The sequence below is a fragment of the Megascapheus bottae genome, chromosome 19 (genome assembly GCF_031878675.1).
Source record: "Megascapheus bottae isolate mThoBot1 chromosome 19, mThoBot2.hap1, whole genome shotgun sequence".
NCBI lineage: Eukaryota > Metazoa > Chordata > Mammalia > Rodentia > Geomyidae > Megascapheus > Megascapheus bottae.
Window position 1 is genome coordinate 10,761,298 of NC_143527.1, and position 18,720 is coordinate 10,780,017.

An 18,720-nucleotide genomic window follows, 5' to 3' on the forward strand; every position below is an offset into this window, starting at 1 on the left:
TGAGATTAGAGAAAAGTGGAGCAGGAGCAAGAAGAAAAAAAGGAAGAGAATCCTATGATACTGGGGCTCCCAAAGGCTGCGACCATCCGAGGGGAAATGAAGGAATTCGAGAATGTCTTCACATACTCAGGGCCACTTTCAGCCTTTTCAGTTTACGTAGTACTGAGGAAGCAAACCCAGGGCTTCATGCATGCTAGGCAAGCCCTCTACCACTAAGCCACATTTCCAGCCCAAGCTTTAGATTTTAACACATATCAGCTTATCCCTGTTGCTATTAGTTGAGATTTATCTACTGATGAAAAAAGAAAAACAAAAGACAGAATAAAAAAACCTCTGCTTAAATTCACAAAGACTACAAATCTGATGGTGTTATGTGCCCAGACTACTAGCAGCTCGGGAGGCTGAGATCTGAAGATACCATCTGAAGCAGGAGACGGGGAAGGCAGGAAAGTCTGGGAGATTCTTATCTCCAGTTCACCAAAGCCGGGAGTGGAGCTGTGACTCAAGTAGCAGAGTACTAACCTTGAACAAAAGTTCAGGGTCAGTTCCCCAGGCCCTGAGTTCAAGTCCCAGAACTAGTATACATACATACCAAAAAAAAAAAAAAAAAGTGTATGTGCTGTTTTCATAGGCTTCTTACTGTTGTCACAGACTTTGTGGAGGAAGGGCTGAAACCACAAGGTCTATGTGTAACCCAGGCTGGCCTCAAATTCACAGCAGTCCTCTGCCTCCTGCTCCCGCGTGCTGGGATTGCAGGTGAAGCCTAGTTTAAGCATGAAATTTTTGATGGTTATCAGACTGATTTGGAGGAAATCTTATAGAAGTCCATGCTTCTGATGCTGCAGCAGTGACATGTTTTAGATCTGAGTTTTGGGAGAAAAAATAGAAGAGAATTGGTGTTCAAGATATACACTGGGGGCCCGGGAGTTTGGCCTAGTGGTTAAAGTGCTTGCCTAGCATGCATGAAGACCCGGGTTCGATTCCTCGGTACCACATACATAGAAAAAAGCCGGAAGTGGTGCTGAGGCTCAAGTGGTAGAGCTCTAGCCTTGAGAAAGTCCAAGGACAGTGCTCAGGCCCTGAGCCCAAGCCCAGGACTGGCAAAAAAAAAAAAAAAAAAAAAGATATACACTGGACACTGTGGCTCACACCTGAAATCCTGCTCAGGAGGCTAAGATCTGAGAATTGCAGTTCAAAGCCAGCCAGGGGCAGTAAAATCTGCAAGACTCTTATCCATACCAAAAAGCTAGAAATGATGCTGCAGCTCCAAGTAGTAGAGCACTAGCCTAGAGCACAAAAACTCAGGGACAGGGCCCAGGCCTTCAGTTAAAGCTCCAGGGCCAGCATACAAAGTGTGTGTGTGTGTGTGTGTGTGTGTGTGTGTGTGTGCACATACACAAATAAGTAGAGCGACTGAAGGAACAGTAACCTTTTTGTATAACACCTTAATAACAAAATTATATTTTAAAAATTAGATTGATCAAAACTATACTTCTTATAATGGTGCATTCCTCTAGTCCTAGTACTCAGAAGAAAGACCTAGGAAGACAATGAGTGTAGTGCTGGCCTGGTAACATCACAAGACCTTGTTTCAAAAAAAAAAAAGAAAAAGAAAACAAATATACTTTAAAAAATTGTATAGGCTTTCATGAGCTACTAATGGTAAGAGAACATAAAAGGGATGCTTTTAGCCAAGCAATTCTGGCTGTAGGAGAAATTAGTCCTAGAGTCCCTTAAATGAAAGGGACACACCCTTTCTGAAGTCAGTCTCAGCTCTGGTAACCCACAAGACTCCCCGCTTGGGGAGCCACTGGAGTCTTCCCCAGTAACAATTCTTCCCCCACTGGTATCTAAGGGAGGCAATTCACCTTCCACAAGACAGACTTCTTAAGAGTAGGGGTGGAGTGGAGATGTGGCTATAAACCAGGGGTATCTCTTCGTTCTCACACTCAAAACAGGAAGGCCATCGAGTCACACCCACTTCTGCACATGACCCGTCTGGATGAAGCAATCTTCCTGGCTACTGCAGCGCAGAGGAAGGGGCAGAGGAAGGGAGAGGAACAGGCCACAAGTGGAAACTGCTTGGTTGTTCCTGTGGCCTGGCAAATAGACAGAGGGGCTGGCAAGCAGAAGACCCAAAACCCAATCAGACCCCACAGCTCCAGGCTACTACAAATCATAGTCATATGAGCCATTCAGACATTCCCAAGTGCTATGGCCTGGCATTCATTTCCTACTTTTTACTATTTCCCCTTCCAATTAGAGTGGAGGTCTCTAGATAACAGAAACTCAGCCAAATATCCCTGTATTTCCCACTCTTCTACCATCACAACAGGCGCGATGCTGCCTTCAAACTGAAGTCAATCTAAGTGCTTGAGCACTTAGATCATATGAATAAATACACACAGAAAAGAATGGTAATAATTTTTAATAGTCCACAGCCATATTGTTAACTTTCATATATATACATATTCAAAATAACCACCTGGCAAAAGCAAAAAAAAAAATCCTGGCCAACAAATAACTTTAATACTGAAAGCAAATAGATACTGAGGTAATTTTTTATGCAACATGACGAGTTTACATGAACATTTTTACTGAAATTCAAGTGGTTAGGTAGGAAGCCTTCCTAACAGAAATGTAGCTAATACACATGTCAAATGAAACAAAACTATGTTAACTATAAATAGATAAAAAATAAATAATATTCCTGGTAAAATTCAATCGTGACATTATTCCATATTACCTCCGTGGGGGTAATTTATTTTTAATTGATAAACTGCATGTATTTTATGGGTGACAGTGGTTCAATACAAGGATATATTGTGGAATACCCAAATCACAGTAAATTCTATATTCATCACCTCATGTTTATAATCTCCTTGCAAGGAGAACATTTACAACCCCTTTTAATTGTTTTGAAACACACATTAGTCAATTATTTGCTGTACAATGCCAGATCTTTATTTATAATGTACCTCTCAACCAATGAGTCTCCCCTCACCCACACACCCATCCATCTGCTCTAGAAATCACTGCCCTACTCTATTTCTGACTTTTGTAGGTTACCATGAGAGCCATGTCTGTTCCTGACATCTATCGTCCATCCATGTTATGACAGCTTTTTAATGCTAGTATTTCAATTAATTTATCATTTTGCAACTCCATTCACCCAGGGATACTGATTGCTTCCAAATTTTGGCTATTGTGAATGCTGCAAGGAACAAGAGTACAGAAGAGAGGCCCTCAACAAACTTCCAAATCCTTTTAAGTATAGATACCCAATGATGGGCTTGCTAGCTCAAGGGTTGTTCTATTCTTAGTTTTTTAGAAGAAAAACCCAGTTTTCCAAAATGGCTACACTAATAAGGGTATTGTTTCTACATCGTTACTTACATTTCAACCCGGCCTCTTGAGCAATGTGATAGACTTCATCTTTTTTGTAATAGCCCATGTTGCACGTATAAGGTGACAACTCATCGTGATTTTTTACTCACATTTCTCTGGGCCATGTACCTACTAGACACTAGCATGTTTTGTTATTACTTTTGAGTTCCATGTCCAGATAGCCCAGATTAAAAATGAATCTCATGCAACTGTAAAATGTACAGACTAATATAAATTAGATATTTGCGTTTAGGCCTCTTTATTTTTGAGAAATATCTGCTCACTCTTAAAAAAAAACATAGTATATCTCAATCTTGAAAATGTTCTAATTTCTTTTAAAAGATCACTTATAGAATGACACCAACTAGAGGGAAGAGAGGGTATCTTACAATTTTTTAAGAACCTGTATTTGTTTTACTAAGCTTTAATTATATCAATTAAAAAGTCAAGTTCCTTTCTTACCATTCCCTTCATTTATACTAAAGACCAAAGTTTTTTTCCTAATCACTTAATATTCAATCTGCAAGAGTTTTATTGGCATCAAAACCCTACCATACTTCAATTTTTTTTTTCAGTTACTTTCTAGCTTGGTACATTTTCCATTTGATGCCAAAGAAGCATACTTAATGGTTATCAGTAAAGAAATATGACAGTCCAAGGAAAATAATTATTTTACATTTGTAGTGACCTATGGAAAATTATGACATCCACTGTTGTCATAATGAAATTATTTCCCTCTTATAAAGATTGTGTGCCTTCCATGTTGTGGCATTGTCATCAAATAAGTAAAACACACTGAACTATTTCCTGCCTGCCCGCTGTAATTATGTCACATCCTCACAGTAGAAAAAAAAAAAAATGATGAAACTAAGTCCCTGAAAAGAAATGGGCTCACAACTGCTTCCCCATTTTCAAGGATCTTCCATGCTTATTTAAAATAAAGTGGTTTTACAAGGTTCTCTCATCTCCAGAGTGATATTGAGGAACTTGCTTACAGAAACTGATCTCTGCTTCATTCCATCTTCCCTTTGCAAAGGCAACTAGCAGCAAGGGTAATTTCCTTTACATTCCTGACAATGACCAGGCAATTTCATCTCCAGTTGAAATCTGTGCCCGCTGGGAAACTTCCTCCTCAAAGGAGTCCCCTCAGACCCACGTTTTTAAGCAGTCAGGTTATTAAGCTGAAGAGTTTAGAAATCAAATTCAGAAGTTTTTGCCGGAAATTCAATTTATCTCCAATTCTCCTGAATTGAATGCACACAGCTTCCAGTTCTGAAAAGCAAAGCAAACCATAAGTTGAGCAGCCCCAAGATTTCTTAAACATTAGCTTCATATCTACCTCTATTCCCAACATAAGAAGTGGTAGGCTGGGAGTTTGGCCTAGTAGTAGAGTGCTTGCCTAGCAAGCACAAAGACCAGGGTTTGATTCCTCAGTACCACATACACAGAAAAAAGCCAGAAGTGGTGCTGAGGCTCAAGTAGAAGTGGAAGTGCTACTTAGAATTATCACACACATACACATAGTTAAGTGCTGGTGGACCGTGCCTGTAATCCTAGCTACTCAGGAGGCCAAGATCTCCAGCCTGGTTCAGAAAGCCAGCCTGGACAAAGAAGCCTCTGGGAGATTCTTCTCCCCTATCAACCATCAGAAAACCTGGAAATGAAGTCGTAGCGAAAAGTGGTAGACTATGCTAGTATTGAGTGTAAAAGCACAAGGACAGCACTCAGACCCTGAATTCAAGCCACATGATAGATAGAAAAAAAGAAAGAGAGAGAGAGAGAGAGAGAGAGAGAGAGAGAGAGAGGGAGAGAGAGAGAATCATACACATCCTAACCCAATGAAGGTCACAAACATATCACTTCAGTTAAGAATGTAGAAATTATTAACCAGCAAAAAATACAGGTGTGTACAAGTGATAGTTTCAGCCTACTACTTTTCATTCAGTATTGAGTAAAAAAGCTGAGGAAAAGTGCCCGGACCCTGAGTTCAAGGAGTAGTGCAGGCAGAAATAAATGATTTTTTTTTTAAATGTATAAACCAGCCAGGCACAGTGGCTCATGCCTGTAATCCTAGCTACTCAGGAGGCTGAGATCTGAGGATGGGGGGGTAGGGGAGGGGGATTCAAAGCCCCAGGCACTATTCTTATCTCCAATTAATCACTAGGAAACAGGAGTAAGTAAGGCTGTGGCTCAAGGGTAGGGCTGTAGCCTTGAGCTAAAGGGCTCAGGGTCAGCACCCAGGCCCAGAGTTCAAGCCCCATGACCCACAATTTTTTTTTTTTAATGCAGAAACTTACTTTGAAATCCTTTTTCTTTGTTTCTTGTCTTTTCTTTTTCTTTTCTTTTGTGGTGACAGTTCTTTGATCCTGGGTACTGGGGAGTTTTTTTTGGTCAAGGTTAGTGCTCTATCACTTGAACCACAGCACTACTTGTGGTTTTCTGGGATAGTTAATTGGAGACAGAGCCTTGAAGACTTTCCTGCCCAGGTTGGCTTTGAACTGTGATTCACAAATCTCAGCCTTCAGAGTAACGAAGATTAGAGGTGTGAGGCAGGAGCACTCAGCAATTTTGATTTTTTTTTAAAACAGCCTAGTTGAGGCAAGCATCATGTTTCAAATACAGTAATTTTCATGTTAATACTACACATATTAGTCATTACTGAACTCAGAGTGATCTCATTTTTCTTAAAGCGTCATTTTCAGCTGGGCAGTGAATAGAAGGGACTTTCTACCACATGTATCATTTCAAGTAGATTTGGTTTTCAAATGGCAACATTTCATAGAAGGTATCCTCCCTCTAGTAGGCAAAGCCTATACATTATTTTTCTCATTAAAAAAACCTGATATTTTCTCATAAAAGACTCATAAAACCTTGTCCAGAAATTAAGCCAACTCTCTGAAGTTTTTAGTGCCAGCACTGGGATGTGAACTTCGGTCCTGGGCAAATATCCTTTACCTTTTTTACTCAAGGTTAGTACCCTACCAATACAGTGGCTCCTCTTCCACTTTTCTGGTGCTTAATTGGAGATAAGAGTCTCACTGGCTTTCCTGTCTGGCTGCACTTTGAATCTTCATCCTCAGCTCTCAGCGTTCTGAATGGCTAGGGTTATAGGCATGCATCCATACATTCCATGTTACTGGCAACACTCTAAAATAAGGGGTGTGTGTGTGTGTGTGTGTGTTTAATTGGAAATAAGAATCTCATTGATTTTTCCTGCTTCCGCTGGCTTTGATCCTCTGAAATCCTAAGATCTCAGCCTCTTGAGTACCTAGGATTACAGGTTTAAGATACCAGCACCCTGCTAAAATAATTTTTTTTTTTTTTGGCCAGTCCTGGGCTTGAGCTCAGGGCCTGAGCACTGTCCTTGGACTTTCTCAAGGTTAGAGCTCTACCACTTGAGCCTCAGCACCACTTCCGGCTTTTTTCTATGTATGTGGTACTGAGGAATCGAACCCAGGTCTTCATGCATGCTAGGCAAGCACTTTAACCACTAGGCCAAACTCCCAGCCCGCTAAAATAATTTTTAATTTTTCTTTTTTCATTCAAATTGACTTGCTATAAACCTAATCTAGAAATCCATTATATTTATGGGGGAATAACAGAAAATGGGTTTGTTCCTATGTTTACCACTTTAAATTGTGGGAAACAGCTTCACATTGTTAAGAAAAATCATGTGCTTATATCAGTCAAACAAATTTTTTAGCAAATTAGAGACAATTGTAACAAATCCAAGCACTAAATTTGTACTATTCATAATTTCAATTTTGATGAATACTATAAAGAGCACCATTTTAAGACAAGGAAAATGAACACTAAAATTAGCGTAAAAATTTGAATCTGGTGTTTTCATTTTAAATAAACTCTGAAAAGACCCTATTAAGGTTGAAAATAAATGAAAGATGTAAATACACAGAAACATTTGCAAACCCACATTTCAAACAAAAAGTGAGTGAACTCTCTTAACCCCTACACAAAGAAACAGAACTAACTACATCTCCAGGTGTCATTTACACAAATATTTACAAAAACATTTTCAGTACGTGGGATACAAAACAAATACTATTTAGCAGATAATTTTGCAAGTTCTGAATGTTATAAGTAAAAAGTCTTTGGCAAAAACAACAACAAAAATGACACCTATGCTGGGCTTGGTTCAAAGCCAGCCTGGACACAAAAAGTCCATGAGACTCTTATCTACAATTAACCATCAGAAAACCGGAAGGGTACTGTCCCTCAAACAGTAGAGAGCTAGCCTTGAGCTGAAGAGCTCAGGGACAGCGCCCAGGCTCAGAGTTTAAGCACCAGGACTGGGGGGAAAAAATGACACATTTATAATAACAGTAATTTGTCTTTTAGGCAGAAAAGAGCAACCTGATGTTTTGTAATGTTTCTCTCTGAGTGTGTGTGTGTGTGTGTGTGTGTGTGTGTGTGTGTACATCTATCTATCTATCTCTCTCTATATTTTTTTAAAATTTTTTTTTTTTGGCCAGTCCTGGGGTTTGAACTCAGGGCCTGAGCACTGTCCTTGGGCTTTCTCAAGGGTAGAGCTCTACTACTTGAGCCACAGCACCACTTGCAGCTTTTTCTACGTATGTGGTACCACGGGCTTGAACCTGGGTCTTCACGCATGCTAGGCAAGCTCTTTACCACTAAGCCACACTCCCGGCCCCTGTTTCCATATATACTTATCCATATATATCTTTTCAGAGCAACTTTGTGATGTCTCTGGTTCTGGAGAAATTCAAGTCATTCCCATTCTGAGTACAAGGCCCTGTGTTCAAACCCTGATACTCCTCCCTCCCACCCCACCCCAAAGCGGGGAGGAATCCTACAAACTCATAGCATGTAATAGCGGGTATTTCCTGGCCGGGCTTTGGGTCCAACAACCCCACAGCAGGCGACTTCAGCCTTTAATAAGATTTACAAAAAGGAGTTGGGGCTCCTGATGGGACTGGCTGGCTCACATCCCCACCCCCACCCCACTCTTTTCACAACCTTCTGTTAAAATGTTAACTAAGAGAGGAGAGGGGAGGAAGGAGGGAAAGATCCAGGAACCCTCCAAAACTCAGTGACACAGGGGGAGAGCTGGGACAGTCCTCAAGCTTAAAGGCTGCTTTTGTTGGAAGTAGAAGCGATAGCAACTGAAATCGAGGCACTCGGAGGTGGAGGAAGGGATCTGGTCTGGCAGGAAGGTGGGAGGCTCTCCCAGCCCTCACCTGCCCCCAAACCCCACCAACCACGGGCGGCGAGGAAGGACTTTCTCTTCCTATGGCAACCTGCGGCTCTGGACAGCAGCTTTCCGGCCTAGTAAAATGCAACTGGGACCCCACGGTGGGAGAATCGCCTGATTCTTCAATGTCCTGAGACGCCATGCAGCGCATCTTGGCCTATGGCTGAGTATACCAAGCCGCCCGCAATCCCCTCGGCCCTAGGGCCCCCTTCCCAGCCCGGCCAGGCGCTTACCTGCAGGCATCGGAGTGGGGCTCGGCGGGGCTCCCTTCGGAGCCCTCATCCCGGGCGTCTCCGGGAGCAATCCAAGGACCTCTGGGCCACATCCGGGAGAATTCAATTTGTCTCCATTTCTCCAGAGTTGAGTCACACACTCAACTTTCAGCTCTTAGAAGGAAACAAAATATCCACATTAACACCCATAAACAATAACCCCAGCAAGTTAACAAGATGAACACCTCAGGAAGAATTTCTCTTAATTTTCGCCTGTTTCCCAAGGATGAGAAAGACAGTACCACACACAGACACACATACACACACACACACACAAAAAAAAAAAACTGGAGAAGTAACAAAAATGTTACTAATATAGACACCTATTCTGAAATCTTTTTTAAAAAAATTGTATTGAAGTCAACATTATCTTATTTTCAAAAATGTAAGTGAATTTGCCAAATACAAACAGCCCCAGCTTAGCCAGCCTGGATGACGTCATCCCAGTGTCTCACACTTAACTGGCCAAGTCACTGAAGTCTAATAGTAATAAACTCCTGTGTTGGTTTTAAAGTTGATTGGGTGTACAAATGGCATTATTTCCTAAATCCCTTCTGACTTCCTTCTTTAAATCTCTTGATACTTTCTCATAAAAGGCTTATAAAGCCCAGTGTAGTAGTGAACTCTTATAATCTCAGGACACTAGAGGCTGAGGTAGGAGGAAACTGACTTTAGAGCCAATTTAAAGTAATACATACCCTGACTCCCCACACACACAAAGAAAGATAAAGCAACAATAAAAGAACCATACAAATAAGCTTAATTCTCATTTTGACTAAGCAGACAAAATAATTCTTTCCATTTAATTTCTAAGCAAATACTGTTGCAAATGAAATTACTGTATTTCTTTATATAAATCTATATATTTCAATTTCAAGGGCAACTCGGGGTCTTTCCTATACCACCGGTAATCCTTGCTACTCAAGAAGGGAGGCATGGAACCAGAGGTGTGGCTCAAGTGGTACTGCAGCAAGCAAGCATGCCAGGCAATTAAATCTAAAACCCAGAATTCAAGTCATGGTATCAAAAAAAAAAAATCGCGAATACAAATTAAAAACCACATCCACTTTGTAATTAAATAAGATCCTACTTAGGCTCAAAAATGAGTGACAACCTGTACATACACAATACAACAACTTTAACCTACATTTAAACCAATTTCTCTTACTGCAAGTACTTGGTGAAACCAGAAAACCTATTAAGTCAGTCACATAATATGCCATTTTTCTTTTATAGAATCCAGGGTCAAAAGTTTTGAGAAATACTTAGAAGACATACTCTTGAATGAGAGTGACAATTTTCACCAAGTCCGGAATTTGAAGGCGAAGTGTGTGTGTGTGTGTGTGTGTGTCTGTGTCTGTGTGTGTAAAATCCTGTTCGCCAAAAACAGTTACAAAACAGCTCCTAGAGGCTCCCTTTTCTTTTCTCCCGGTCATTCTTGGTGCCCTGCCACACAGCTGCACCTCAATTCAAGTTCCCTTCAGGTCTTGTTTCCAGTGGCATACTTGCACATGTTGGAGAGAATTTTAACTGTTCCTTTCTTCTTGGGTACTAGGTAATGACATCCAGGGAGTGCGACAACTTGCGTCCACACCCTTTAGAAACACGGTCTTGAACATCACCGAGGATGGACGAGCCTTCTGCATCCCAAAGGACGGCTAGCCCGGGGTACCAGCTGCAGTGTCTGTCTCCTCTCCATGTCCCAATGGCCCATAGATGAAGGAGGAAAGTGGAGCCACCTCCTGCAGGGATTGCCAGCCCAGAGCCTTCCTCGCAAGGGTCCCACGGCCTCCTTTGATATTCACGAAGGCTGACCTGACTTACGCCCGGGCTGCACCCACAGGCGAGGCGGAGGCGGCGGACAGATTGAAAAACGAATTAACTTCCATTCTCCCATCCTCACTCCATCCCTTCGGGGCAGACGGCTTCCCGTAAGCAGGGACCACTCCGGGACCCCAGAACTCAGAGCAGCCCTGGGGGTCGGTATTCCTCCACCAAGGCTCCAATCAGCCTCTCCAAGGAGAGCGACGAGGGCGCCACGTTTAAACCGGGCTTCTGTAGGTGTTGGAGGTGAGGAACCATAGTGCCTGAGATGGACTGGGGGAAAAGACGGAAGACGGGGTGGTTTCCAGAACCCCTCCCGCCCCGGCCTGCCAGGACCACGACAGTCCTGGGGCGCGCGCTTAGACTTTTTCTCCTGATGGCGCCGGGCAGAAGCGGGTGGAGGGGGGAGAAAGGTGGAGAGGACGCCGCCAGCAGTCGACTGGCTACAGATGCTGCTGCACCCCAAATGGCGAGCCGTCCGGGGGGCAGCCCTCCCCCCGTCCTGGGAAAAATCCCCTTTAAAACTTTCTATGGGCGTCCCTGAGGCCCGCACCAAAGTGCCGACCTTGAAGCCCCAGCCCCGAAGGGCTGACCTGCCCGGCCCCGGCCCCACCCCGACGGGCTGGGGTCCCCGCGGGCCGCTGGTGGCTACCTGGCCGCGACGGCGATGAGTTCCTCGGCGCGCTCTTACGCGCCTTCCTCCCCGGCATCGCCACCGCCAGCTCCGCCTCACACCTGGGAGAACCTGGTCCTCCCCCCCCCCCCCCAAGAACGAGCACTCGGCTTCCGGGCCGACGGGAGTGGATGGTGGGGGTGACGAACAGGACTGGCTGAGCCCGCAGGACGCACGCGGTGCCGCTCCTCCCCGAGGCTTTAAGGACCCGGGGGCCCCCGGTGCGCCGGGGACTTCCCCGGTGACGTCGTGAAACGTGACGCCGCCCCGCCCCTGTCCCCGCCCCGCGAGCCCCGCAGGTGGGCGAGACCGCGGCCCGAGACGCAGCCCGGGACGCAGCCGGGGAGCGCGGGGCGGGGCGCGGGCACTGTTGCCAAAACCCCGACGCGGAGACTCCGCGGGGCCCCGGGGTCGATTCATTTCCGTGCTGCTGTAAGTGGGGCTTGGAGTGCGCCGACGTTTTGCTAGGAGGAAACCTGAGAGCGGGTCGAGGCCAGGCGTCTCGCCCTCGCCAAGATTTGGCAAGGAGAGGATCGTGCAAAAAAAACCCCAACAACTACAAAAACACCAAGAAAAGGAAAATAGAAATAGAAACGTCCAGAACCGAGGGGCAGAGCGTGGAGCGGGAAGTTAGAACTGTCAGCTTCCCAGAGGCCTCGTGATTGGAAAACACCAGGTCCGACGACAAAATAAAGGATGGAGAGGGTCGGAAAGCCAGGCAGGCAGCGCTCGGGGGCTTTGCTGATGTCTGAGCTGGGGCTGGGGCTTGGACTCACCCCCTGGGCTCTTGGCCTTAACTCTTTTCTCTCCAGGCTGGCGCTACAGCCCTACTTGAGACTCAGTGGCAGTGAGTGGGGAGAGAAGAGTTTCACGCACTTTTCCAACCTGGCTGGCTTTGAACCTGAGTCCTTCCATCTCAGCCTCCTGAGTAGTTGTACTATTCTGGGCGTGAGCCACCGGCGCCGGACAGAGCTGATTTTTTTTTTTCAAGGGGCTCGTCGTGGTCGTCATCTGGGAAAACTGGGGTGTCTGCAAGCGTGACCGGCCAGCGCTGGCCTTCTTCTGCTGTTCAGAAGAGTGCGCGTTAACAGGTCTCGGGCATGCTTGAATGTTGGCTTCGGCTTGAATTTTCTCTTTAGCTGTGAGGCGCTGGCCCTCTTCACCATCCTGGCCAGCCCAGAAACCGGTTGGTGGAGATGAGAAGGCCAGCGTTCGCCCAAGCAGAGAGCCCAGCCCTCGCTGGCCGCAGCCCAGACGGGGCCCCAGCGCGCCGGGCGGTCCTTCCTCGCCATCGGCGTCTCGGGGGTGTGAGCCGCTGGGTTTCATGGTTGCAGGCAGCTGCCTGGATCTCCTAGACACGTTCCGTGTCCGTCGCAGAATTAAAACAAATCCTTTCCGCGCCTTTGAGGAGATGAGAGCTCTTGGCAGTTGAAGACGCCCTCTCCAGAACTGCGGGGTGTGGACAATTGCTGTTCGCGGTTCGCCTTCCCCTTCTCCGGCTCCCCGAGGCTTTCCTGGGCGCTTGCTTCTGCACCCGCATTCGTTCAGTCCACACAAAGCAGCTCACGTTGGTGGAGGGCTTGGCCCCGCAGAAGGAGTCCTCGACGCGTGGAGCGTGGAACTCCAGTGTAAACAACGGTTTTGAGACAGAGGCTGGGTATTTCTGGCTACGGTGGTTGCGCCCCGGGCAAACGCAAAAAAGCAAATGTAGGGGTTCTGGTTACCACGTGACCCGGGAAGCTATGTGAAGATGGGGGGTGGGGAGTTTAGGATCTCCAAGCCCCCACCTCTGGGACCCCCTCCTCGCAGTTTATTTTGACTTCTCTGCCGCCCTTCATCTCTTAGACCCCTGTTGATTCCTAGTCAATGTAACGAACGGAACAGATACAAACACTGAGCGTGCAGGCAAAGCGAATTATAATAGTGTTTACTTTCCAGGGTGTGGCAAAGCCAGACTTCTAACACGATCTTTATAAACAGGATTCAATTTTATTTTTCCTCGCAATAAAGTATCATTTGACATCAAGTTTGTTTTTGTTTTGATTTGCTTTGGAGGGATTTTTTTTGGAGGGGGGGGGAGGTGGTGACAGTTCTGGAGCTTGAACTCAGGGCCTGGGTGCAGTTCTTGAGCTTGTTTGCTCCAAGTTAGCGCTCTACAGCGTCAGCCACAGCCCCAACGCTGGCTTTTTGGTGGTGAATTGGAGACCAAAGTCTCACCCTCTTTCCTGCCCTGGCTAACTCAGATCTTAGCCTCCTGAGGTTTGCAAGCCTGAACCACCAGCACCCGGCTTTGACATTGGGTTTTAAGAAATACGAGTATGGGAATGTTTTGACCACATGAAGCTAACAAAATAATATTTATCGTGAAACTTTATAATCCCCTGCAATCTATAAATTGTGTGTGTGTGCTTGCGTGCGTGCGCACACGTGCATGTGTGTGTGTGTGTGACTGGTGAGGATATTAATTTTTAAGATCCACGAGTTGATCCATTTTCATGAGCCAAGTTAGAAAATGATTGCAAATTTGACTCTGTGTTGTCCATGTTATTTTATTTTTAAGTGTTTCTATGTAGATACACTCTTAAAACAACGACAACAAGCATGATTAATAATAGAATAGTCAGACATGTCAGGCAGAAAATAGGATTTGACAGCTAAGCAAGAGGATATGAGAAATGAGGAGAGGTACTTAGGAAAGCTCCTGATGAAATGCACAGGCCATTAACATGGTTTTGTTTTGCTTTTTTTTTTTTTCCCAATTAAAGGGCTTGTTTATTCCCCATAAAGCCTGTTGTGAACAGGAAGTTCATGTGATTCTGTGATCAGATCACCTCCATTATGGGACACAGTCGGTCTTGCATCAGAGAGACTGCATTCCCTGCTCAGTTGGAACCCCTTAAATTAAATTAATTGAAGTCTGGAGCCAGCAGCTCACACCTGTAATGTTAGCTACTTAAGAGGCTGAGACTTGAGGGTCACAGTTCAAAACCAGCCCTCTTAGACAAATCCAATTAACCTGCAAAAAGCTAGAAGTGGAGTTGTCAACTGCTAGATGAGAACACAGAGTCCTGAGTTGAAATCCCAGTCCTGGCACAGAAATAAAATACCAATATTATCTTTATTGGCTTTCTTGTGCTTATAGGCTTATATGCACCTTATAAAACATAGAACTTTTAATTTCCTTTCACTTCAAGTCCTAGTTGAACTGGGGCCTGGGCACTGTCTTTTTTGCTCAAGGTTAGTCCTCTACTACTTGAAACACAGCACTGCTTGTGGCCTTTTCTGTTTACACAGTTCTGAGGAATGGAACCTAGAGCTTCATGAATGCTAGGCAAGGAGGCTACCACTAAGCCACATTCCCAGCCCTGGATTTTGAGGTATATATTTCCAACTCTATCTTTTGTGAGTATTCCTAAAAATCATAATTTACATGTACTGCGAATAAAAATATGTACTGTTTCTCACTGAACATCATAACAAATTTACTCTGGCCATTGGTGGTTCAAACCTGTATTCCTAGCAACTCCAGAGACTGAGCTCTGAGGACAGCAAAACGCCAACCTAGAATGAAAAGTCCATGCGACTCTTATCTCCAGTTAACCACCAAAAAGCCAGAAGTAAGCTGAGCTCTGGTGTCTCATGCTATAATCCTAGCTACTCAGGAGACTGAGATCTGAGCATCACTAATGAAATCACGGGCAGGAAAATCCCATGAGACTTATAGCTCCACTAAACTAAACTAAACTAAAATAAAGCCAGGCTGTGGCTCAAGTGGTAGAGTGCTAGCTTTGAACAATAATGCTTAGGCCTGAGTCCAAGCCCATGTTTATGTCCATTATTTTTCTAATGATTCTGGAGCTCTGCTTCAATCTGAAATTTAGCATTTTTCTCAAATCGCAGATTCCGGCTTGTGGAGGGCCAGGAGCAGCAAGAAACTGAGCACCCGTGCTGTGAAGGGCAAGTCTAGCCAACTGCTGGATTGTCTGGGGGAGCAGCTTAACAGCTGGAAAGGGTAGCTATATACAGACCTGATATTCATAGGAACTGGCCAGCAGCCAGGCCAAGGAGAGAAGGATGACCAGAGCCACAGCCACAGTGTAAGGCAGGAATGGTGAGGGGTTGGATGGGGAAAAGCCACCAAGAAAGTTTAGGAATATAAGCGAGGAGCTGGGGGGAGGCGGCCAAAAAGGAAACCACTTAAAACCAAGGTTTTAAGCAAGTGGGTGGTATGATCAGAACTCTCTGCAGCTTACAGGGTGATGAGATTCATTGGGCCAAGACCTGACACCATATGATTTGTGAAGATTCAAAGTCATCTTCACATGGGATGACAGCTGAAGCTCCAAACTGTCTTCCTAAAATTCTCAGTTGCCTGACCAGCGCCGACCACGCAATGACTAGAGCTCATCTTGTGTTCTTTTGTTCCAGCATGAGTGCAATTGGCATCTTGTCAATTACTAGCTTTCTAGTAGGACACACTGGGTATTTTGAGACCATGGAAACATTTTCTTTCACAATCCTAGGACTGAATCAAGGCAGGGGCAAGGCCATGCTAGCTTACAGTCCAGGGAGTGAATCCTCCCGCCATCTTCCAGCTTCTCTTGTAGGTGTACCGGAGCAGTGGGCCCCCGTCCTCTAGGGCAGTAGTCTTCTACCCTGTGTGTGACCAAGTTTTGTTCTTCTTATAGAGATCAGTTGTTGGATTTTATGATGTGAAGGTAGAACAGGGGTGATGATGTGAAAATACTAGCATAATGAAAATGACATGAACATAATAACATAATGAATATGATGTGAAAATACTAGTATAATGAATATGGTTAGAATAAAAAACAATGGGATGAAAAATAGCTAAAATGCTTAAAGAAGTATATCGTCAGTGCATGTGGCCCTAGGAGATAAAACAGATAAAACTGCTAGAACCAGACTATGGCAATAACCATAGAAAGAGCCAGCCCCAGGCACATGAGATAGAGGAATCATAAACGGCTAAGAGTCCACCTGGCTGTAGAAGATAGAGTAAGACACCAGTGTACCCCTGGACACAACCAATCTGAAAGAGACTTTTCTGGGTGTAACTAACCTGAATCAAACAAGGAGTTTGAGCCAAAGTGGAGCAGCCAAGCAAAGGACCCAAAATGAGGGTCTTAAATGAAGCTGTGGTTCCAGGATCTTGGCCCGCAGGAGCGGCTCCTTGCCCAAGAGGAACAAGGAGGACCAAGGCTTGACATGCAGCCCTGGAGCTCCTACTGCCGACAGGGGTGACTGAGAGCTGTGCCCAACAACTGACCAGCAGGTCCTGTTCAACTTCAGGACTAAGAGATGTCAGAGAGGTGAGTCGAGCGGGTGTGCTGGATAGGCAGGATAGAATTAGGCAAGTTAGGACTAGAAGATAGCAACTGTGTTAACTCTGCTAAGCTATGTCAAATCAATAAATTTGTGTTGCATTATATTACCTGCCTATTGGTGAATTACTTGGCCTATTTGCAATTTGTACATGTTGCCACCCATGAGCCCTTTAATAAACCTGATCATGAAATAAAGCTGAAAAGAAAAAAGAAAAAGGCTAAGTACCAGTGACTCATAACTGTAATCCTAGCTATCAGGATGCTGTGATCTGAAGATCAGATCATAGTTCAAAAGTAGCCCTGAGCACAAAAAGTCCATGAGACTCTTATTTTCAATGAAGTACCAAAAGCCAGAAGTGAAGCTGTAGTTTGAGTAATAGAGCAGCAGCACTGAGCATGAAGGCATGCAGGCCCCAGGATCAGGATATTACAGAAATAATAGGGTGAAATAGACAAGAATAGACAAGATTAAAAGGAACAGATAGAGAACTTCCGCCAATCAAGAACTTGTGTGCATCCCACAAAGCCCGCGGGAGGCTGAAAAGAGATTCCTCTCCAACAAGGAATCTCATCCACAGGTTTGCAATAAATATTTCAAAGAAGCTTGAAAATAAATTTAATTTTTACTGGCAAAATATATTAAGTACCCTATAAAATGTAGAACCCTGAGGGGATTTTTTTTTTTTTTTGCCAGTCCTGAGATTGAACTCAGGGCCTGGGTACTGTTCTTGGACACTTTTTGCTCAAGGCTAGCACTCTGCCACTTGAGCTACAGTGCCACTTCCTGCTTTTTCTGAGTATGTGGTGTCAAGGAATTGAACCCAGGTCTTCATGCACGCTATGCTTCAGGCCCAGTGGGGTTTTTTTGTTTGTTTGTTTGTTTACTTGTTTTTTAAGCCTAGACTTGAATTCAGGGCCTGGTCCCTGTCCCTGAGCTCCTTTTGCTCAAGGCTAGTGCTTTACCACTTGAACCACAGCATCATTCTTGGCTGTCTTAATAGTTTATTAGAGTCTCATGGACTTTCGTGCCTGAGCTGGCTTCAAATTTTAATCTTCCTGAGTTGCTGTGATTACAGTTGTGAGTGTGAGCCATTGGCACACAGCTAATTTTTTTAATTGCAGCACCTAACCCATATAAAAATTTTAATGAGGGGCCGGGAGTTTGGCCTAGTGGTAGTGTGCTTGCCTAGCATGCATTCAGACCCAGGTTCTATTCCTTGGTACCACATATATAGAAAAAAGCCAGAAGTGGTGCTGAGGCTCAAGTGGTAGTGCTCTAGCCTTGAGAAGGTCCAAGGGCACTCAGACCCTTAGTTCAAGCCCCAGGACTGGCAAATCCCCCATCCAAACCTCACCCCCAGCAAAGAAAAAACACTAACAGTGTGTCATTTCTCATTTAACATTCTATCACAAGCAATATGCTTGATATGTTCCTTTTTCTTTTTTTTAACTTCCGACTCCTGTGGTCAACTGAACAGTTTGTAACTTATTTGGCTAGTCACCTGTTAGTAAAACATTAGGGCTTGTTTTCTTTCTCTTCCCTCCTAGTACCCCCCACAAACACCAACAGTTTACTTTTTTTACCCTCCTCTTTGCTACTTGCAAGTTAATTTCAGTTTAATTCCCCCCTGAAGTCCAGATACTATAGAGGCTTATTTACATTTCTGATGTAAGGGAGAAAAACAAATATCATTCAAGGTTGACCCCTATGACCTCTAAGTATTAACATTACATTTTATTGTTACTTCTACTTATCCCATTGGCTGGGTCTGTATTGTTTGTTTGTTTTACAGTCCTGGGGAATTAACTCAGGGCCTTCCACTTTCAGGCAAGCACTCAGTCACTTGAGCCACAGTTGTGATTATGGTTGAGACAGGTTCTTGCTATATAGGATCTTTGTCCAGGCTAGCTCAAAACTCTAGATTGTCTTCTACTTCCCTAGTATCTGGGATTCTATAGTAGATCACCTGATTTTTCTCATTTTTT

The 18,720-nt window shown here is 44.5% G+C and overlaps 1 protein-coding gene across 1 annotated transcript; it reads right to left on the reverse strand.

The window, feature by feature from the left end:
• Window positions 1-2,488: 2,488 nt before the first annotated feature.
• Window positions 2,489-11,437, reverse strand: Pmaip1 (phorbol-12-myristate-13-acetate-induced protein 1). Its single transcript, XM_090353562.1, has 3 exons — window positions 11,366-11,437; window positions 8,851-9,003; window positions 2,489-4,659 (listed from the first exon to the last, which is right to left on the reverse strand). The coding sequence occupies exons 1-3, from the start codon at window positions 11,421-11,423 to the stop codon at window positions 4,556-4,558; spliced, it is 315 nt and encodes a 104-aa protein (XP_090209688.1). The 5' UTR covers window positions 11,424-11,437; the 3' UTR covers window positions 2,489-4,555.
• Window positions 11,438-18,720: the final 7,283 nt, after the last annotated feature.